The 17,079-nt window shown below is 43.0% G+C and overlaps 1 protein-coding gene across 1 annotated transcript in view; it reads left to right on the top strand.

Annotated features, from left to right (window-relative positions):
* The window catches only part of SORCS3 (sortilin related VPS10 domain containing receptor 3), a 496,377-nt gene that overhangs the window by 307,885 nt on the left and 171,413 nt on the right, over window positions 1-17,079 (top strand). The window contains exon 5 of the mRNA XM_077821813.1: window positions 12,046-12,119. Coding sequence (XP_077677939.1) covers window positions 12,046-12,119 — 74 coding nt within the window. The remainder of the gene's footprint in view (window positions 1-12,045; window positions 12,120-17,079) is intronic.

The raw sequence follows: 17,079 nt of genomic DNA, 5'->3' as shown, positions 1-17,079 counted from the left end.
CCTGGAAACTGGGGCAGGGCCTCCATAAACATCTGCTGAAATTTGTTCACTTTTTCCGCTATTGACATTGTCATGCAGTAATGATCCTGCTGTGAATACCCAGCATCCAGTTGTCTCCAGATGCTGGAGCAGGTAAAGGATGTGGTACTTTCTGTCAATGAAGACCTGAAGAATGAGATGGGATGAACATACCGATCTCCCATGCTGCAATCTGCTATACTAACTGGGAGTCATTCTGGAGAAACATTCATGCACACATGTAGACCCACAAGTTTTGTGTGTGGTATGAAACGCCTTGCGCCAGTTAGTGCCACTGAGGGATGGGCGTATCAGTTATGGTAAAGTAGGAGCAGAGTCCAATCTAAAGCTTTGCCCACAACTCAAAATGGCCCAAAGCTTTTATAATGGCAACTTAAAAACTCAAGTACATTCATTTTGTTATTGATGGGTCTGGGTTTTTGTTTTTTTTTTAGTTTCCATACAATCTCTGGTTTCAGACAGAAGTAAAAGCAACAAAATATCAGTGAGAGAGGCTAGTTTTGTGGTCTCGCTCAATGGTGTTTATGTGGCTCCTTTTACCACAGTGCCTCAATTGTTAATGTATTTATTGTCACAACACCCCTGTGAGGTGGAGCACTGCTATTATCCAGTTTATTGATGAGGAACCAAGCCACAAGAGAGGCTAAATGACTTGCTTAAGATCACATGGAGAACTTGCAGTAGAACACAGACTTGAACCCGAATCACCTGAGGCTAGTGCCTTAAACACTGAACCATTCTTCCTTTCTTCGGTAAACTCCCCTTGATCGGGACCAAGAAATACTGGAAACCCTGGGCGCTTTCCAGTCCAAATTTCAATGCCAAAAGGCTCAGATAAGCTTTGGAGAAGTGTCCAGATGTTTGGATTGTCATCTGAACAGAACGACTGAAATATTTAAGGTTCTCCCTTTACTAGTTTTGTTGATCCTATGTGAGTGCGTGGATGCGTGGGTACGTATGTGCTAGACGCCATCCTTTTCTGTCGGACAGCGATGGTGCTGATGGTGAATTCTCCCTGGATGGGCGTCAGTGGAAAGCATGCACAGCAATCAGAGGTGTGACTGCAGTCCCTCTGGGTGCACAGGAGCTAGCTTTGATCTGTAACAATAGCCGTGAAGCTGCAGCAGCCCAGACTGTACAAGCCTTCCTGGGACACGGGGTACGTACTTGAGCCGCTAGCTCTACCTCGAGTATGTCTACGTGTGCTGCAGTCCCACCTCTGATCGCAATGTAGCTGTGCCCTGAAATCCGACAAAGAGAGGTTTTTCTTTTTTTTGCTTTGGGAATGGGAGCAGCAGCCCCAATCTTTGTGGAAGGCTATATGGCCGCCTGATTCTGGCAGAATACAACTTCTGTGCTGTACCGCAGCGGGGTAACAATGTGTCTGCTGAAGGAGCCTCTCAAATGCACTTACATTGATCCGACATGTGGAATCAGGAGAGCCTGACCTTCACGGGGATGGCGAGGTGTTAAATATGGGTTTTCATGCGATTGGACACAGCAGTATCACCCTTAAGTTTGTGACTGCTTCAGAACAAACAACTACCCTTGCTAAACTGGGCGGCAGTGATTTTTGACCTTTTCCATATTCTGACCCACCCTGTGTTGCACCAGAAAAAAATGTTCAGGACCCCAACTCCTGTCCAGCTATTAAGCAAGGGAGAATGGTTTCACCTGCTATTAAGCAAGGGAGAATGGTTTCACCTGCAAACTCTTGGGCCTGTTCATGACACTCACAGCCTTGGGGGTGGCAGTGAGGGGTCCAGATTGAGAGCTCATAGTGCAAGGAAAGGCTGCATGGAACACAGCCAGCTACATTGAAGGTTCCTGGGCCAATCTGCTGGTGTAAGGCAAGACTGCGAAGGGTCACCTGGAGGAATGCTCTGTTTATCCATCCATCTCCACATAGGGTTTTCTATAGCACACATCATTGTAGCATTGTAAGTCTGATATCACTGCAGGATTCAGGCAGAGCGAGGGGCTTGGTGAGGCTACATCTCTTATTCCAACAAAAATGGATCCATTTGTAGAAAGACAAAGACATTACAATCAAGTCAGGAGAAACACAGCAGATTTCTGGCTGGGTGTTATACTCAGTCCTAGTTAGAGTTAAGAGATATTGAGGTGTGCAGGCATTTGTATGAACATTTCTCTCCAGCCTGAATCCACATGAGTCCTGAATCCATTCTTCCTGTCTCTGCTTCCTGACCAGGTGTTGCTTTGAATTTTCAGGTTCAAACAAACTCCAAATCTTCTTTCTTTCTTTCTTTCTTTCTTTCTTTCTTTCTTTCTTTCTTTCTTTCTTTCTTTCTTTCTTTCACAGACACATCAATGCATCACCTTAAACCAATCCCTTTTCCCTGGAAAGTAGAGCTGGGTTTGATCCCTGCAATTCAAATATGGAACAAACTCCCCTAAAGTTCTGGTGAGGGTATCGGGGATCTTCTAAGGCTTCAGGCTTTAACAGAGATTGGTCCAGAGCTGTCGAGTTCAGAGCTGGATTCAAATCAAAACATCCTCCCTCCAAGTTAGGGATATTCAAATCATAGCTTTTTAAGGCCAGAAGAGACCATTTGATCATCAAGCCTGACCTCCTGTGTAACACAGGACATAGAATTTCATCCACTTGTTCCATCTGTGCCAATCTCTGCTCAGAAAGTTTGTAAAACCCTTTTCAGCAAAGAGACTCTGACTCTCAAGTGTGTAACAAACCCAGGAAGTAGGTGGCATTCCAACATGATCTAGCCTGTACAAACCTTCTCTCTCCTTTGAAAGTCCCTTCCTAAAGCAAGCTGGCTGCTCTGCAATAAGGGGAGACAACTTTGGCTATAACAAAGACTCTTGACATTGTCCTTAATCAACTGAAAAACAATTCAAAGTGGAGAGAGAAATTGGTCCACTTGTTTTCATCACAGTTACTAGTTTTTTTAATCATTCCATGTAAACAAAGACCATAAGTAGGACACTTGTAGATTTGCTTATTCTCAACTTTCATCTCTGCCAGCTGCTGTCACAAGAATCTCTTGACTTGAATTCTTTGGAAGTAGGATTTTTTTATGGGCTTTGTTTGTTCTTAAGCAGGGAAGCCAGTCAAAGAAGCTCTACCTAAACAGTAATTTGCAGTGGCAACGAGGCTAGAGAAGATATTAGCGGAGCTGGGAGCTTTCATCTTGCTCCTCATCAGGTCAGGAGGCATGTTAAAATTTCAGATCTAGAATCAACAAGGCAGGATAGCGTGAACAAATATTTCCATGAGTGGGACTGGAAGGAACATGCCTGGACAATATGCTAGTTTGTGAGACAAGTCAATAATCAGTTGCTACTGCCTGGAAGAAGGTTGGTCTATGGTATCTGGGCCTCAGTGTCCCTTCTGACCTGCTGATGAATGTACACATACATGTGTTTTGGGTAACATTCCCTCTCTTAAGAGTCTAGTTTATTAAAACGCTGTGAGAGAGAAACAGCTCTCTTGGTCCTCTCAGGTGTGAGCAGGTCTCTCCCTAAGCAGCACAGTTTCAATTCCTTCCCTCTTCCCTTCTCTGCTTAGTCCTTTTGTCCCTGGGTTACAGGAGCTTCTGTCTTGGAGGGGAGCACTGTTGGTATTGGAAATGCAGAAAAGAGAGAAAAGGATTCTTTGGAAGCTGGCAATGATGGTAAACTAGCAGTGGATTCAGTGGCTGGGGAATTGCAGGGAAAACCAGTCTCTGGGAAGCAATCCTGCACCGGCAGGGGATGGGATAGATATTATGTTATAACCACATGGTAGAAATCAAAGATGGAAAAAGAAACCCAGTTGGTTCATTACATCCATCTACCTGCTAGAGCACAGTTATTTCCTGCAGTATATTCTGCTATGTTTTACCCAGTCCTAAATTTCTTGACGAATGGAGACTTTAATAGAGCTTTTCTATGTCTAGTTTTTATGGAAAAAAAAATCCACTCTGCCTTTGCAGTGGACAGAGCAGGGAACTTCCATTTATCAATGCATAGAATAGAGTTCTAAGACACTGCAAAATGCTTCTATTGCGGTATCCAACAGGTGCATCCGCCTTTCGCGGCAGCTCCTCTCTGTCATCTATTGAACCCTTTTCACTGCGATTTGAATTTATCATGCAATGCTCCTTTCTCTCCAGATACCATGTTGCCTCCTGCAGTTACATTACACAGATGTCTGTACTCTGTATTCTCACACTTACAAAGTGTTTGTGATTTTTTTGATGCTCATAACATTTGGGTTTTCAGATGCTTTCCAGGGATGGACTTTATAGTGTGTTAGCAGACAGCCTTGATCCCTCCACTTTCCTAATTTCATCCTTTTAGCTATTAACCCAGAAACAGGGCGAAACTTTTGCAAGTTTCCAAGGAAAGGAAAGGGAAAGCTCCAAGGAAAAGTTGACCTATTTTCTTCATCAGAATTTGAAACTTTGGTTAAAAAACAAAACAAAAAAATCACACCAAACCCCTAAGTTTTGATTTTTTTTGCTCCCACCAGTTCTGGCTACAAATGAATTAGTTTGTTTTTGTGTTATTCTGAGATTTTCTCCACTATATCGATACAGCCCCCCCTAGGTTGATGCAGATATTATGGGGGAGCTTTACAGTGGAAAACAAGTATTTTTACTTGCCTAGATTACCTTGAATTTCAGTGTTTGTGTGTTGAAATGAGACATAGGCTATCAAGAGGTGGAATGCCACACTGGTGACATCCACTGAATTATTATGTAGGCTTGGGCAATCATATAATTACCGCCTGTAAACGGGGATAGTAATACTCTTCCTTATAGGGGACTAGTAGTTCTTGGATAGAACATGGAATAGAAGTGCAAAGTACTGCTAAATGCTGAGCTTTGGCCTATGTTGTCCTTTGCTTGGTGACACTCTCTTCATCTCATGCTATTTGGTTGAAAAGAAACCATAGAAGTGCATTTCCAGGCATTAATCTCAAAGGATTCTCCCTTGGTACACCCTATCTAAGATGGCTGCATACCTATGGCTCTTGTTTTCCAATGCTCTGTCTCATATCCTAATTTGTAGGAAAATTAAGTATAGTGGTATTAATTTAGACGTAATATATGTGCTAAAGGTGTTAACATAACCCAGTCACTGTCCAGCATTAAACAGTGTTAAGCAAGGTCTGGGATCTGGTATATGGAGTCCTCAGCCTGCTTAGTACCATGGCAAACACACTATAAAATTCATGCCAAAGGTTAGAAATGTATTGATTGAAACACACTACAGGAAAAGAATCAAAATGAGGCAAGAGCATTGAAACTGAAATTGATTGTGCAAAACGAGCATAATCAAAACCTATCAAAGTCACTTTTTGGATACAGTGGATATTAGTTAACATCTCTTATTCTGTGAAACAGTCCTTCTTGGTGGGGAAGAAAGGGTTAATTCTGGTGTTCAATTCTGAATCGGGAATAACTGTCACTTTCCTGCTTTAGATGAAATAGACAGGCACAGAAGAGAGGATAGTAAAGATGGGGGAAATATGGCTTTTGTTGATGTTCTCAGGACACAGGGTGGCTGGTCAGTCACAGATGGATGCTTTGCACTGACTAACCAGCCCTGCTAACTGGTGCTCTGGAACCTGGCTCACCTCGCTGGTCCAGAGACATCATCTGGTTGGTCTGGTCAGGTCCCTCTCGTTCCCTGATTCTGAGGCTAGCCAGAGCTGGATGGGTCATCTCATCTCACCATGTGCAGTACAGGTGATTTCAGGATTAGGTGAAGAGCTGAGAGAGAGAGAAGGAGAATAGGAGGGGCAGAAAGGAGCAAACAAGGGAGGGGAAGACTGAGCAAGATTTCACCTGTATCATGTTGGGGTCCTTGCTAGTGCAGCGATGATGGTCAAGTGTCTCTGTAACATCAACAGACCCTGGTTGCCAGCAGATGGGTTTGAACCTGGGACCTCTGGAGCTAAATGCATGAGCCTCTACTGCAGGAGCAAAAAGCCATATTTAGCTAAGGCTGTAGAACAAACTCCTTAATATCTCTCTCTCCCTCTCAGTGGTCTCAGTGCCACTCGAGGGGACAGAACACCACACCCAGGCAGTGTGTGGGTTACCTCTCCGCTGGAGCATCAAGCTCTGGTGTCACGGCAACAATCCTTCTGTTGCCCTCACAGTGCTGGCAAACTTTTTTTTTTCTTTTCAAAGTCTCTTTATTAAGGGGCCCACAAAGGCAATGGGTGGAATAATCCATCCTCCTGTTATTTTGTCCTTCAATTAGCCCTAATTTCTGAGATACAATTTCGGTTCACTTGGTTTCTGATCCTTTACTCCTCTTATTGACCGGTCATAATCTTAACAAGAGGCGTACCAGCAAATCCTTTCCGTTCAAATTAATTCAAGCTTTCTGTCTCGCCTCATATCTTCTCTTAAACAGTTTTATATAACAAACCCTGTAACAATCCATGAACCTTTACCCACTTTGTTACCAGTTAGGCGAACCAACTAAAGTAGGCCTTCTAGGCCTCAGTTATTAAAACATGGTGCAAATTTGTTTTACACCATCTCAGGATCATGATACCAATGGCATTCCATTATGGCATAATTACTTTGACAGAGGTGGACAGAGTCAGAAAAGTGGCAGCCCCTAATGCTACCAGGAGCGAAGCTAGAGAACTCAAACCTGCATCTTAATGGGACATGCTGCACAGTCACTTGCAGGAGGAACACCACAGCAGTATAAGGTTCAAAAATAGTATCAGCAAAACATTGTTCCAGTCTTTTCATTGTCAGCAAAGACGTCCCTCCTCTTCTATCTTTATCCCCAGCCTCCAGTACTCTCTCCCTTGCTCTGATGTTAATTGTAAAGCCGACTCCTTCTAGAAAGAACCTAGTGGACTGATATGAGCTCAGCTTTCTGCAATCAGCTGATTGTATTTACATCTAGTGGGAAGCCTAATTATGTGTATAATACATAAATTATTACTTGAAGTACACATAGTCCTGCTGTTCTTGCATGCTTTATCTGATATCAGGAGTTGCCAGATCTGATTGTGCTCCAGAGTTGGCAGCTGTCCAGAACACTTTTGAATGGATTCTCTCCAGATGTTTACACTGGCCACTTCATCACCTGGTTTCCTAGTATGAAAGAACATCCGATTTTATTTGGAAACATATTCCTCCCATGTGCTTAGGCTTTCTGATCCTGATTCTACCCTTGTGTTTGGGCAAGAATGCCTACATATACCATAGCTATCTTTATTCCCACATCCTGTGTATTTAGTAGGATGCTGAAAACGCCACTCCTATTCAGTCTATCTATGGCATTTCCAATGCATCTCGTACTGTGATAACCAAGGTAAAGTACATCTAAGCCATGGCTTCTTTGCTTTTCTTTCCTCCATCTTCAGTTACATCTGCAGCCTCCATTTTGCTATTCTGCTCTCCTCCTCCTCCCAGCACACAAAGAACATATGTGTCTATAGGGGAAGGAGGCACATACGCAGGTAAATATGGTTTTTTTCTCATTGTTCACTCTCCCATCCTCTCTCCAGGAGAAGAATTTCCGAAGTGTCTGAGCATCCCACTTCCGCTCTGAAGCTGGTGAGCCCATTATGAACAAAATCAGCTTCTCGTAATTTTGTATGATTTAATGGGGAAAACAAAAACAAAACAAAAAGGAAACGACTTGTGCCCTGAAACTCAGCTTTGTTAAATTGTGCTGGGTGACACTTTTCAGGTGGAATTTGGCTGGAGGAAAACAGCAATCCCTCCTTCCTTTGAAACGGCTGACATGGTTATTTACAGAGCACCGCCAGTGTGCAAGGTGTGCTACGAAACACAGAGGATAACGCCCCCTTGTCGTGGGGTTCACTCACCGCAAGTGGAGCCTCCTCCTGGCCGCTCTGGGAATTATCTCCTGCACCCTCCTCTTGTGGTCTCTTCACCTGTCCTGCCTCGCCCTGTGGCCCTACTTGCTCCAGGAGTTTCAGCTTCCTTTTTTTGTGACTTGGCCTTCTGACCAGGTCACTATGGCCCTCCCGGTATCATAGTCTTTCAGGGCAAACTGTCCCAGGCAGTCTGCTCTCTACTGTCTGGTCTGTGCCACTTCCCCAGTGGCTGTTGGGGAACCAGGGTCCACCTTCTACTCGGGCTCCAGCTCAGGGACCCTCTACACATCAGCCAAGGTCTGCCCTTTCCTATCCCTTGCGGCTTTTCTCCCGAGTCTTTCCTACCTTCCTGGCTCTCCCCCTTCTCTGGGTATGCCAGCCAAAACTCCCTACTCCCAGGGAGCAGAATACCCGTCTGACTGTTGGTGTACCAAATATACTTACTTGAGTAGAATTGGTACCAGATGAGTAAATCGACACCAGCTGAGGAGGTGGCCCGCTGAGGGGCCATATTGGCCGACACCGAACATTTTGCCCGGAATGCTGGCTGCTCAGTGCTGAGTTGGTTTGTTTTTAAAATCTGAGCCTTAGATCACATGACTGGGAATCAGGACTCCTGCCTTCTGTTTCAGGGTCTCACCCTGAGTCAGTGTGGGACCTTGGTCAAGTCATTTAACCGCTCTGAGCCCCTGTGTCAGATGAGTCAAAACCAGTGTGTAAAACTGGGAGAATGGTACTGCCCTACCTCACAAAGGTCCCAGTTCAGAGAACCGTGTAGACCCGTGCTCAGGTCTATCCCTATTCAACAAAGCACTTAAGGTTCAGCATGGGTTGGATGGATGGATGGATGGGGGCTCAATGGCAGGTAGGTGCCTCAGTAGCTTTGAGCATCTGGGCCACAATGCTTTGAGGTTTAATCATTGTCTTTAAAATGACCCAAGCTCTTTGGATGAAAGGGGTGGTGCAAGTGTCAACTATTATTAGTTGTTAAAGGGACGTGGGAAAACGTGTATATACAGACGTTTGCACCAAACAGACCTGATTTTCTTTCATTACCCTGCATAAAACCTCAGGGCAAATTAATCTCTATTGTAATCTATTGTCATTGCCACTTAATTTGTCATCCCTTCTAAAGTGCACCTCTGATCTCCCAAAACAAGGTGAACAGAAGACACAAGCCTGTGTGATTTTTTTTTATGCTTGCAAAAACCCTTTATTTTACTGTGTTTTATTCAGTAATTCAACATTAACCTTTATATTTGCATCAATAAATAATGGCACACAAGCTGTGAGGAAGCGAAGTGGATCAAAGAGACCTTTTGGTGGCTTGCTGTGTCTCTTCCACTATTAGACAGTCCCTCGTCTCAATGATTTACTCTTGGTTAACATTCATGGTGGACCCTAAACATAAAGAGAGAAATAAATAATCCAAAGAGCCCCAAATGAATAGTATCCTTCTGATCTCTTATCTGAATCAGCCTCAAGGCTACAAATTCAATGTAATCCTTCTACCACCAGTCAATCTGAGATCTAATTCAAAGGAGGAGAAAATACTCAGCAGCTGGTCTGTGGCTCTTGGGTTAATAGACAGAAAGAAGCTCTTTGACGGAGTCACTGTAGGGCAGATGAATAGTGCCAATGAGAGGTGCTTATTGCCACTGAGCTGTCCGTAGCCAGGCTGGGATGGAACCGTGCAAGAAAAGAAGTGCTTGTGGACAAAAAGGAAAATAGAGACTCCAAGGGAATCAATGTGTTTGCCAAACCTCCAGAGGTGCCAACTTCTTGAGTTCCAGGGGGGTGCTCGACCCATACTCCACCCCAGGTCCTGCCCCCACTCAACCCCTTCTCTCAACCTGCTCCGCCCGCCTCTTCCCACTCCGATGGCCTCCCCACTTTTAGGGACCTTTTGCTGCTCCTGCATATTACTTATCGTCGCAATCATATATAACAATACATAGTAACAATTCTTAGGGTGAGCAGATGTCCCAATTTTATAGGGACAGTCCTGATTTTTGGGGCTTTTTCTTATAGAGGTGCCTATTACCCCCCACCCCATCCCGATTTTTCGCACTTGCTATCTTGTCACCCTAACAATTCTGTCCTACCCATCACCGGGATGTAATTCCTTCCGCTATGAAGCTGGACCTGCCTCCAGTCCACAAATCCAATTACTCAAAAACAGAGCTCAGACACACAACCTTAACTCCAACCATATAATTTTTCCATTAAGGATCTACAATTTCGAGATTACCAACATATAGTCTCTCCATCTCTATAATATTTCCCTCTTCCGCCTGTCATACAAACAATTCCCTAACACTTCTTATCCGTGCACACGTTCTCTGTAATCAAAGTTCAACATAGTTGTGTTCTATTCAAACAGAATTTATTATTTTCTCCCTGTTCAAAAGAGTCTGCTGTTTCTTACTTATCTACTTTACACTAAAGCTAATAGATAGTTCTTAAAATCAGATGTATTTCCTACAAACCTGAGTAATTTAAGGCTGGAGTAAAGCTTGCCTGTGTTCTGTAAGTTTTAAGTAATTGGATGGTGGGTGGTTGTAGACTTGTATAGAAAGGGAATAGATTGTGATGGTGGGTAGGATGTTTATAAAACTAACCTACATCTGACATTTAGTCTAGAACTAGATAGAAACTTTGGACTTATTACAACTCAGCCATTTGTTAGCTGTGATAAAGAAACATTAGACTGCAAGTTTAAATTTTAAAAGGAGCCATTGTTAGCTGCCTCTAAGACGTAAACTACTGACTAGATTGACTTCTAGCTTTTCTAAAGATGTAGGCCTTGCCCTAAGAGTTGTAAATTTGGGGCTATTACACATTGTATTTCATACATAAGGAAAGGACTGAATTCCTACCTATATACAACTCACAATGTGACTTCAGCTTTCATTGCTACCTATGCCTCCAGAGTTGAGCTATCTAATCTATTTTTAATCTAATTTAATTTTAGGAATTTATATGTAATCAGTCACCGTAGTATTTCAGGCTGTATATAAAACAAAAAAGTATATTGCTCCATGCAAAAATAAATGGGCTTTTCACGCTCCTAACCTGTCCCTGAGGAGTAGGCAAAATCCAGCTGGAAATCTTTAAAGAATAGGCGTTTTGGGGTGAGATTTCAGATGCTTTCTGTAGGCTGAAAAAAACATGGGAACCACCTGCTTTTTGGTATTGCAATATGAGTGAGTGTGTTGACAGCTGAAATCAGGAAGCACAGAGATGTGTGAAGAGGGTGTTGTGGGGACTAAAGGGAGGAAGAAAGTTAACACTGGTTGTGAACCTCAAAGGTAAAATTTGAGAAGAGGGCATAGTGTCTTAATTTGTCTCTAGCCGTGCAGTTAATAGAAATATAGGACTGGAAGGGATCTTGATAGATCATCTAGTCTAGTCCCCTGCACTGAGGCAGGACTAAGTATTAGCTAGACCATCCCTGACTAACCTGTTTTTAGAAACCTCCAACAACTGCAACCTCCCTAGGTAATTTGTTCTAGGGCTTAACTACCCTAATAGTTAGGACATTTTTCCTAATGTTTAACCTAAATTGCCTTTGCTACAATTTAAGCCCATTGCTTCTTGTCCTGTCCTCAGCGGTTAAGGAGAACAATTTATCACACTCCTTTTTATAACAATCTTTTGTGCACTTGAAGACTGTTATCATGTCTCCCATCAGTCTTCTCTTCTCCAAACTAAACACACACAGGTTTTTTCAATCTTTCCTCATAGATCATGTTTTCTAAACTGTCAGTCATTTTTTGTTGCTCTCCAATTTGTCCACTTTCCTGAAGTGTGGTGCCAAGAATTGGACACAGTACTGCAGTTGAGGCCTTGTCAGTGCTGCGTAGAGCGGAAGAATTATTACTTGTGTCTTGCTAACAATGCTCCTGCTAATACATCCCAGAATGATGTTCTCTTTTGTTTGCAACTGTATTACATTGTTGACTCATATTTAGTTTTTGATCCACTGTAAACCCCAGATCCCTTTCTGCAGTACTCCTTAGTTAACGATGTAGCCCTGCATTATCAATCCAGCTATCCTGTGACCTTGGGGAGCTCGGAGATGATTTTAATCCCTGTTGGGGCAACAATCACTCTCCTTTTCCTGCTATTTATACCCTTGTTCCTTTCATTTTGTCTTTCAGATGTATAGCTCTATGGATTTTGGAAGACGCTGGCAGCTAATGCATGAGCGGATCACTCCAAACAGGTTTTACTGGTGAGTGGTCCATCAAGCTCCTCTTGTGTTGTGCAGACAATATCGCATGTTTGTGTTCATCACACGCTGAAGAAGGCTCTGAGGGGCCCAGGATCGAGAATTATTGCTGTTCTGCCAAACCCAGGTATCAAAATTCATGAGTTTGGTCCTAAAAATCCTGAGATTGACTTAGGAGTTTCTTTTTTAAAAGTTTGGAGTTTTTAATGCATCTTCTGGTGTCATAGCCTTAGCATGGGGGAAGGATCACATTTTCAAGCCTTTAAAGCCACAACTTCGAGAGTTAGAAAATTATTTAAAAAAAAAAAGAGTGCTGAGAGTCTCACATAATCACCTGACTCCAGGAGCAGGTGCTTCAATGAAAAAAAACACCAATTCTAGTGAAACTTGTGAATAACGCTGTTATTGAGTCCTTCCATTCTGTTGTGTGCTGGGTGACTGGGGGGAGGGGGTTTTAAACAGAATCAATGTGCTAATTAAAGAGCATGCTAGGTTTTTATTCTGTGTTAGAATGTATTTTTATCATCATATAACTGGGGAATAAGGATACATCTACACCGCAAATTAAAACCCATGTCACCTAGTCTCAGAGCCTGGGTCGATTGACTCTGGCTCATGGGGTTCAGGTTGCGGGGCTAAAAATATCAGTGTAGACATGCGGGAGCCTGGGCTCTGGGAGACTCCCCCATCTCCAGGTTTCAGAGCTGGGGCTCCAGCCCAAGAGGAAATGTCTACACAGCTATTTTTAGCCCCACAGCTCGAGGCCCAGGAGCCCGAGTCAGCTGACCTTGGCTCTGAGACTCAGTGCCATGGGTTTTTTCTTTGCAGTGTAGACAAACCCTAAGTGGCTGAGGGGTTTGGTGGTGAGGGGTAAAAAAATTTAAAAGCACTTAGGTGACCTAAATAAAGGAGGACTTGTGGCACCTTAGAGACTAACAAATTTATTTGAGCATAAGCTTTTGTGAGCATCCGGATGAAGTGAACTGTAGCTCACGAAAGCTTATGCTCAAATAAATGTGTTAGTCTCTAAGGTGCCACTAGTCCTCCTTTTCTTTTTGCGGATACAGACTAACATGGCTGCTACTCTGAAACCTGTCATTAGGTGACCTAGGAGCTTAAGTCCCAGTTTCAAAAGAGAATTATGTACATCAAAGCCTGAGTCTCACTGAAAATCAATGGGACCGAGCTGCCGAAGTACCATTTCAGAGGTACTGTATTTAGGTATCCAAAGATGCAGATAGGTGTCTATTGGGAATTTCAAAAGCACTTATGCAGGTTAGGTGCTGAATTCCCAGTGGAACTAGCTGGATCAGTTTTTAATGGCATTTGGGTGCCTAAAGATGCAGATAGGCATTTGGGAGCTTTTGAAAAATCCACTAAGCACATATTGGCATCTTTAGGTGCCTAAATGCTATCTGGCCCTATGTCACTTTTGAAAATGAGATTTAGGCTTCTAAATCACATAGACTCTCTTGAAAAATATCCCTTTTTCTCAAGGTTAACCTGCCTTGGGATGATGGTGGACGGGGTGCCCTCTTACTCCCTGAGTCTAGTATTTCCATCAAGGGAGGATTAAGCTGTTGAGAGGCTTTTTGAAGCTGATCTGGGAACAAGACTGGCCCCAGGACCAAAGGAAGAAGCCCTTTCAATTTAATGTAATGATCTCTAGTTGAAAACAGCTCCTTGTCTCCATTTATTTGGCCCCCAAACCTGGGGGTTCTCCTGCCTTCACCCTGCCCCAATTAACCTTCACGTAAGCCTATATCTTAACTGCTTCAATTTCAAAATTCCACTTCATCTCCTCCACTCCTGCTCTGTTCTGTTGATGTTTATGTAACCTACCGGCCAGTGTATGTGTTACACTCCTGAGGATGTGACTCTGACAGCCCCCAAGTGCAGAGGCTAGCTTTTAATCTTAAAATGAAGATGTTCAGGCTTTTATCTCTGGAGTCACTGGTTCAATCCCCAGCGTTGGCCAAGATAGTGGATATCTCTCGGTTATAGCCAGTAAAGGAAATGTTTCAATAACTAGAGGTGGTTGAGAACCGTTATTTTGCTGTGGAGAATATTTCAAAAAATGAAAACAAAAACATTTATTTTTGTTAAAAGTTTCCACAGAAAGGGTCTACTTTTTTGTTGAAAAACCAAAAAATTGAAAATTATTCAGCCAAAATAATAAAAAATAAAAAATAATAAAAAATGGTTTTTTTCAAACAGAAGTCAACATTTTCTGTAGGAAGCAGACACCTTCCAGAAAGATTTTCATTTTGGTGAAAACCCCATTTTTTTTAAAATAAAAAAACAGTTCAGCGGGATAATTTTTGATCAGCCCTATCAATAACATTTTTGGTTAGATTTTGCTTTTCAAATTTTTTTAAAACCATTCCAGTTGAAACCCTGACAATTGGAAATAACTTTGAAATTAAAAACAAAACAAAACATGTTTTTATCTTAATTTTTAATCATCTTTAATAAATACTGTCTGTGATAGGTGTACTGTCCTTTTAAATCATGGCCTTGTTCAGCCTACCCGAAGGGGATCTTGGGACTTGTAGTCCAGAAGGACCATGGGAGTTGGAGGCTGACAAGAAAGGTCGGGACGGGGAGTGTGTACAGACAGTTTAGAGGGAATAGGGTTTGCTTTTTGGCTTGGTTCTGGATAGGAGCGAGTTGTGGGTGTCTCTCATCAAAGAGGAAGCCATCACCTTCATAAAAGTGTAGCTGCACTATGAGTTTTATTAGAGAGGACCAGGTAAAGTCCACCACCCTAATTAGTGGCAGCATTATAGATAAAGGTGACAACCTTATCAGAGCAATAAAAGGCACCTAACCCCAAAACGTGAGCAGGTGCATTATATGGAATTCCCATTTCAGATGTCTCCTCCTTTTTCAGAAATACAGAGGGTCACTGGTTACTGGAAAGAGTGGCGAGAAAGCTTTTTTCCACTCACAGGCAGCAGAATCCCAGTGACGATAAACTTTCCAAGAGAACAAATTAGGTTGTTCGCACAGTGGGCAAGATTTGAACCACCTTATCGTAATGCCAGGGTCAGGGATATTGAAACCCTGCAATATAATAACTCCTCTTGGCTGTTTGAGTTCTTTTTTATTATGCTGCAAGCTGTGATTGTTGTTCTGAGCTTGTAAGCTGTGTGTGGGGAAGAAGAAAAAACGAAAGGAGCTTTGGGAGCTTGTGCGGTTTTTTTATTACTACATGCAGTGGGTAGAACATGAATATAAAGGACCTTTTAAGTTTCAGAGGAACATAAGCCGCGGCTCTTTGGGTTCCACTGTCGGGTAAAAAGCCAAGTCACCAGATTGTGTTACTTGAAGCTTCCAGGAGACGTGAAATAACAGCAACAAAGAGATGCCTAAGTTAGTCCTTAGCAGTAGTTGCAAATTTGGGTTCCTCAGAATCTTTTATTAACAGGGCTTGGATAAGCCTCTTACATCAGATGGTGAAATCTTCAGCAGCTTTGTCAAGACACTTTCAACTGTCCAGAGCCACCGCACATTTGCAAAACTATAACCTGCTGTTGTATAGAATAAATCACCCTAACCCAGAGAGGTTTCATCTTTCTCCCATCTACTGTGTGATATCTTCCCAAATAATTACACCTGTCCCATGCCCAGGAGTTTCCATACTGATAGATTTTAAGGCCAGAAGGGACTATTTTGATTATCTGAATTGGCTTCCTGTGTAACACAAGCTCTAGAATTTCACAAGCCCATAGGTTTGGGGCTGAGTTCAGGTCTGGGCTATTGCGTTATAAAGGACTAGATTTTGATACCCTAACTCATGTAGTAGCAATTTATCATACGTGTTGTCTCATTGAATTGATTAGCACAACTTGGGAAGGAAGGTGGTCCTCAGCATGAGGAAAGGTATCCACATGTGACCTCCATATGTCCTTATGGCTTGAAAGTCTTTAATGTCTCAGGACCCCAATGGGGCTAAAAATGGGAGCTGGTAGCAATGGGTAGCAGAGTTTCCCATATTCCATTGTGGCCCTATCCCTGGAACAGCCCAAGATAATCACCTTTAAATCTGTGCCATTTTTAGGTAAAGAGAGACTATTTGAGTTCAGTTTTATAAGTTTTCATGGCTACTTCTGAGCCTTGTTCTGTTGAATTCATGGTAACTAAGGCACCTGCCTTTCCAGATTGAGGGATACAAAAACCATTCCCACATTATGTTTTGTACACTGCAAAATATTGGGGAAATAGTTTCTTCAGTAAAACATGTGGTTTATACAGTACTAAGTAATCCCATCCCTAGTCAGCTGAGCACTTGAAGTCAATGGGACTTAAACCTGTGCTTAAAAGTAAGTGCCCGCTTAAGTGCTGTGCTGAATTGGTGCCTTGGTACCAAAAAGGTGGCGAAGCCAGATTGTCCGATGGTTGTCCACTAGCCTAGGACTTGGGAGGCCTGGCTTCAAGTCTGTGCGTGACCATAGCCTTCCCGTGTGACCTCTGGCAAGTCACTTAGCCTCTCTGGGCCTCCTGTTTCCATCTGCACAATGGGGCCAATAGCTCTGCCCTGACTCAGAGGGGTTTTGTGAGATAAAAATACATTCAAGGTGGTGTGGTGCTCAAACACTACAATAACGGGGCCATACTGGGACATCAGCGAGACTAAAAACAAATCAGTCAGTAAAGGGTTAAGAGACATTTCAGTGGATTATAAATTCCTTCATCCTGTTGGCACTTAAGTCCCTAAAAGAGGGAATTCCTTATGGTATCCTGCATTTACTGGCTGGTCAGCTGAACAGTTGTACGTATTGTTTTCCCATCCAGCCATCCCTGGAGGGCCTGCTTATATTTTCAGAGCACACACAGAGCAGTAAACACTCTTTGTGGAAGGCACAGTCTATGTCTGAAGTAGCAAACTTTCTCGGCACTGCCCCAGCGTTCGCTTCACCTGTGGGCCCATTCGTTTCTGCCACTCTCCACCTCGGGGAAC

The sequence above is a fragment of the Eretmochelys imbricata genome, chromosome 7 (assembly GCF_965152235.1).
Source record: "Eretmochelys imbricata isolate rEreImb1 chromosome 7, rEreImb1.hap1, whole genome shotgun sequence".
Taxonomy (NCBI): Eukaryota; Metazoa; Chordata; order Testudines; family Cheloniidae; genus Eretmochelys; species Eretmochelys imbricata.
Note: the sequence above shows the minus strand (reverse complement) of the source record. Positions and strands in the feature narration are given on the sequence as shown.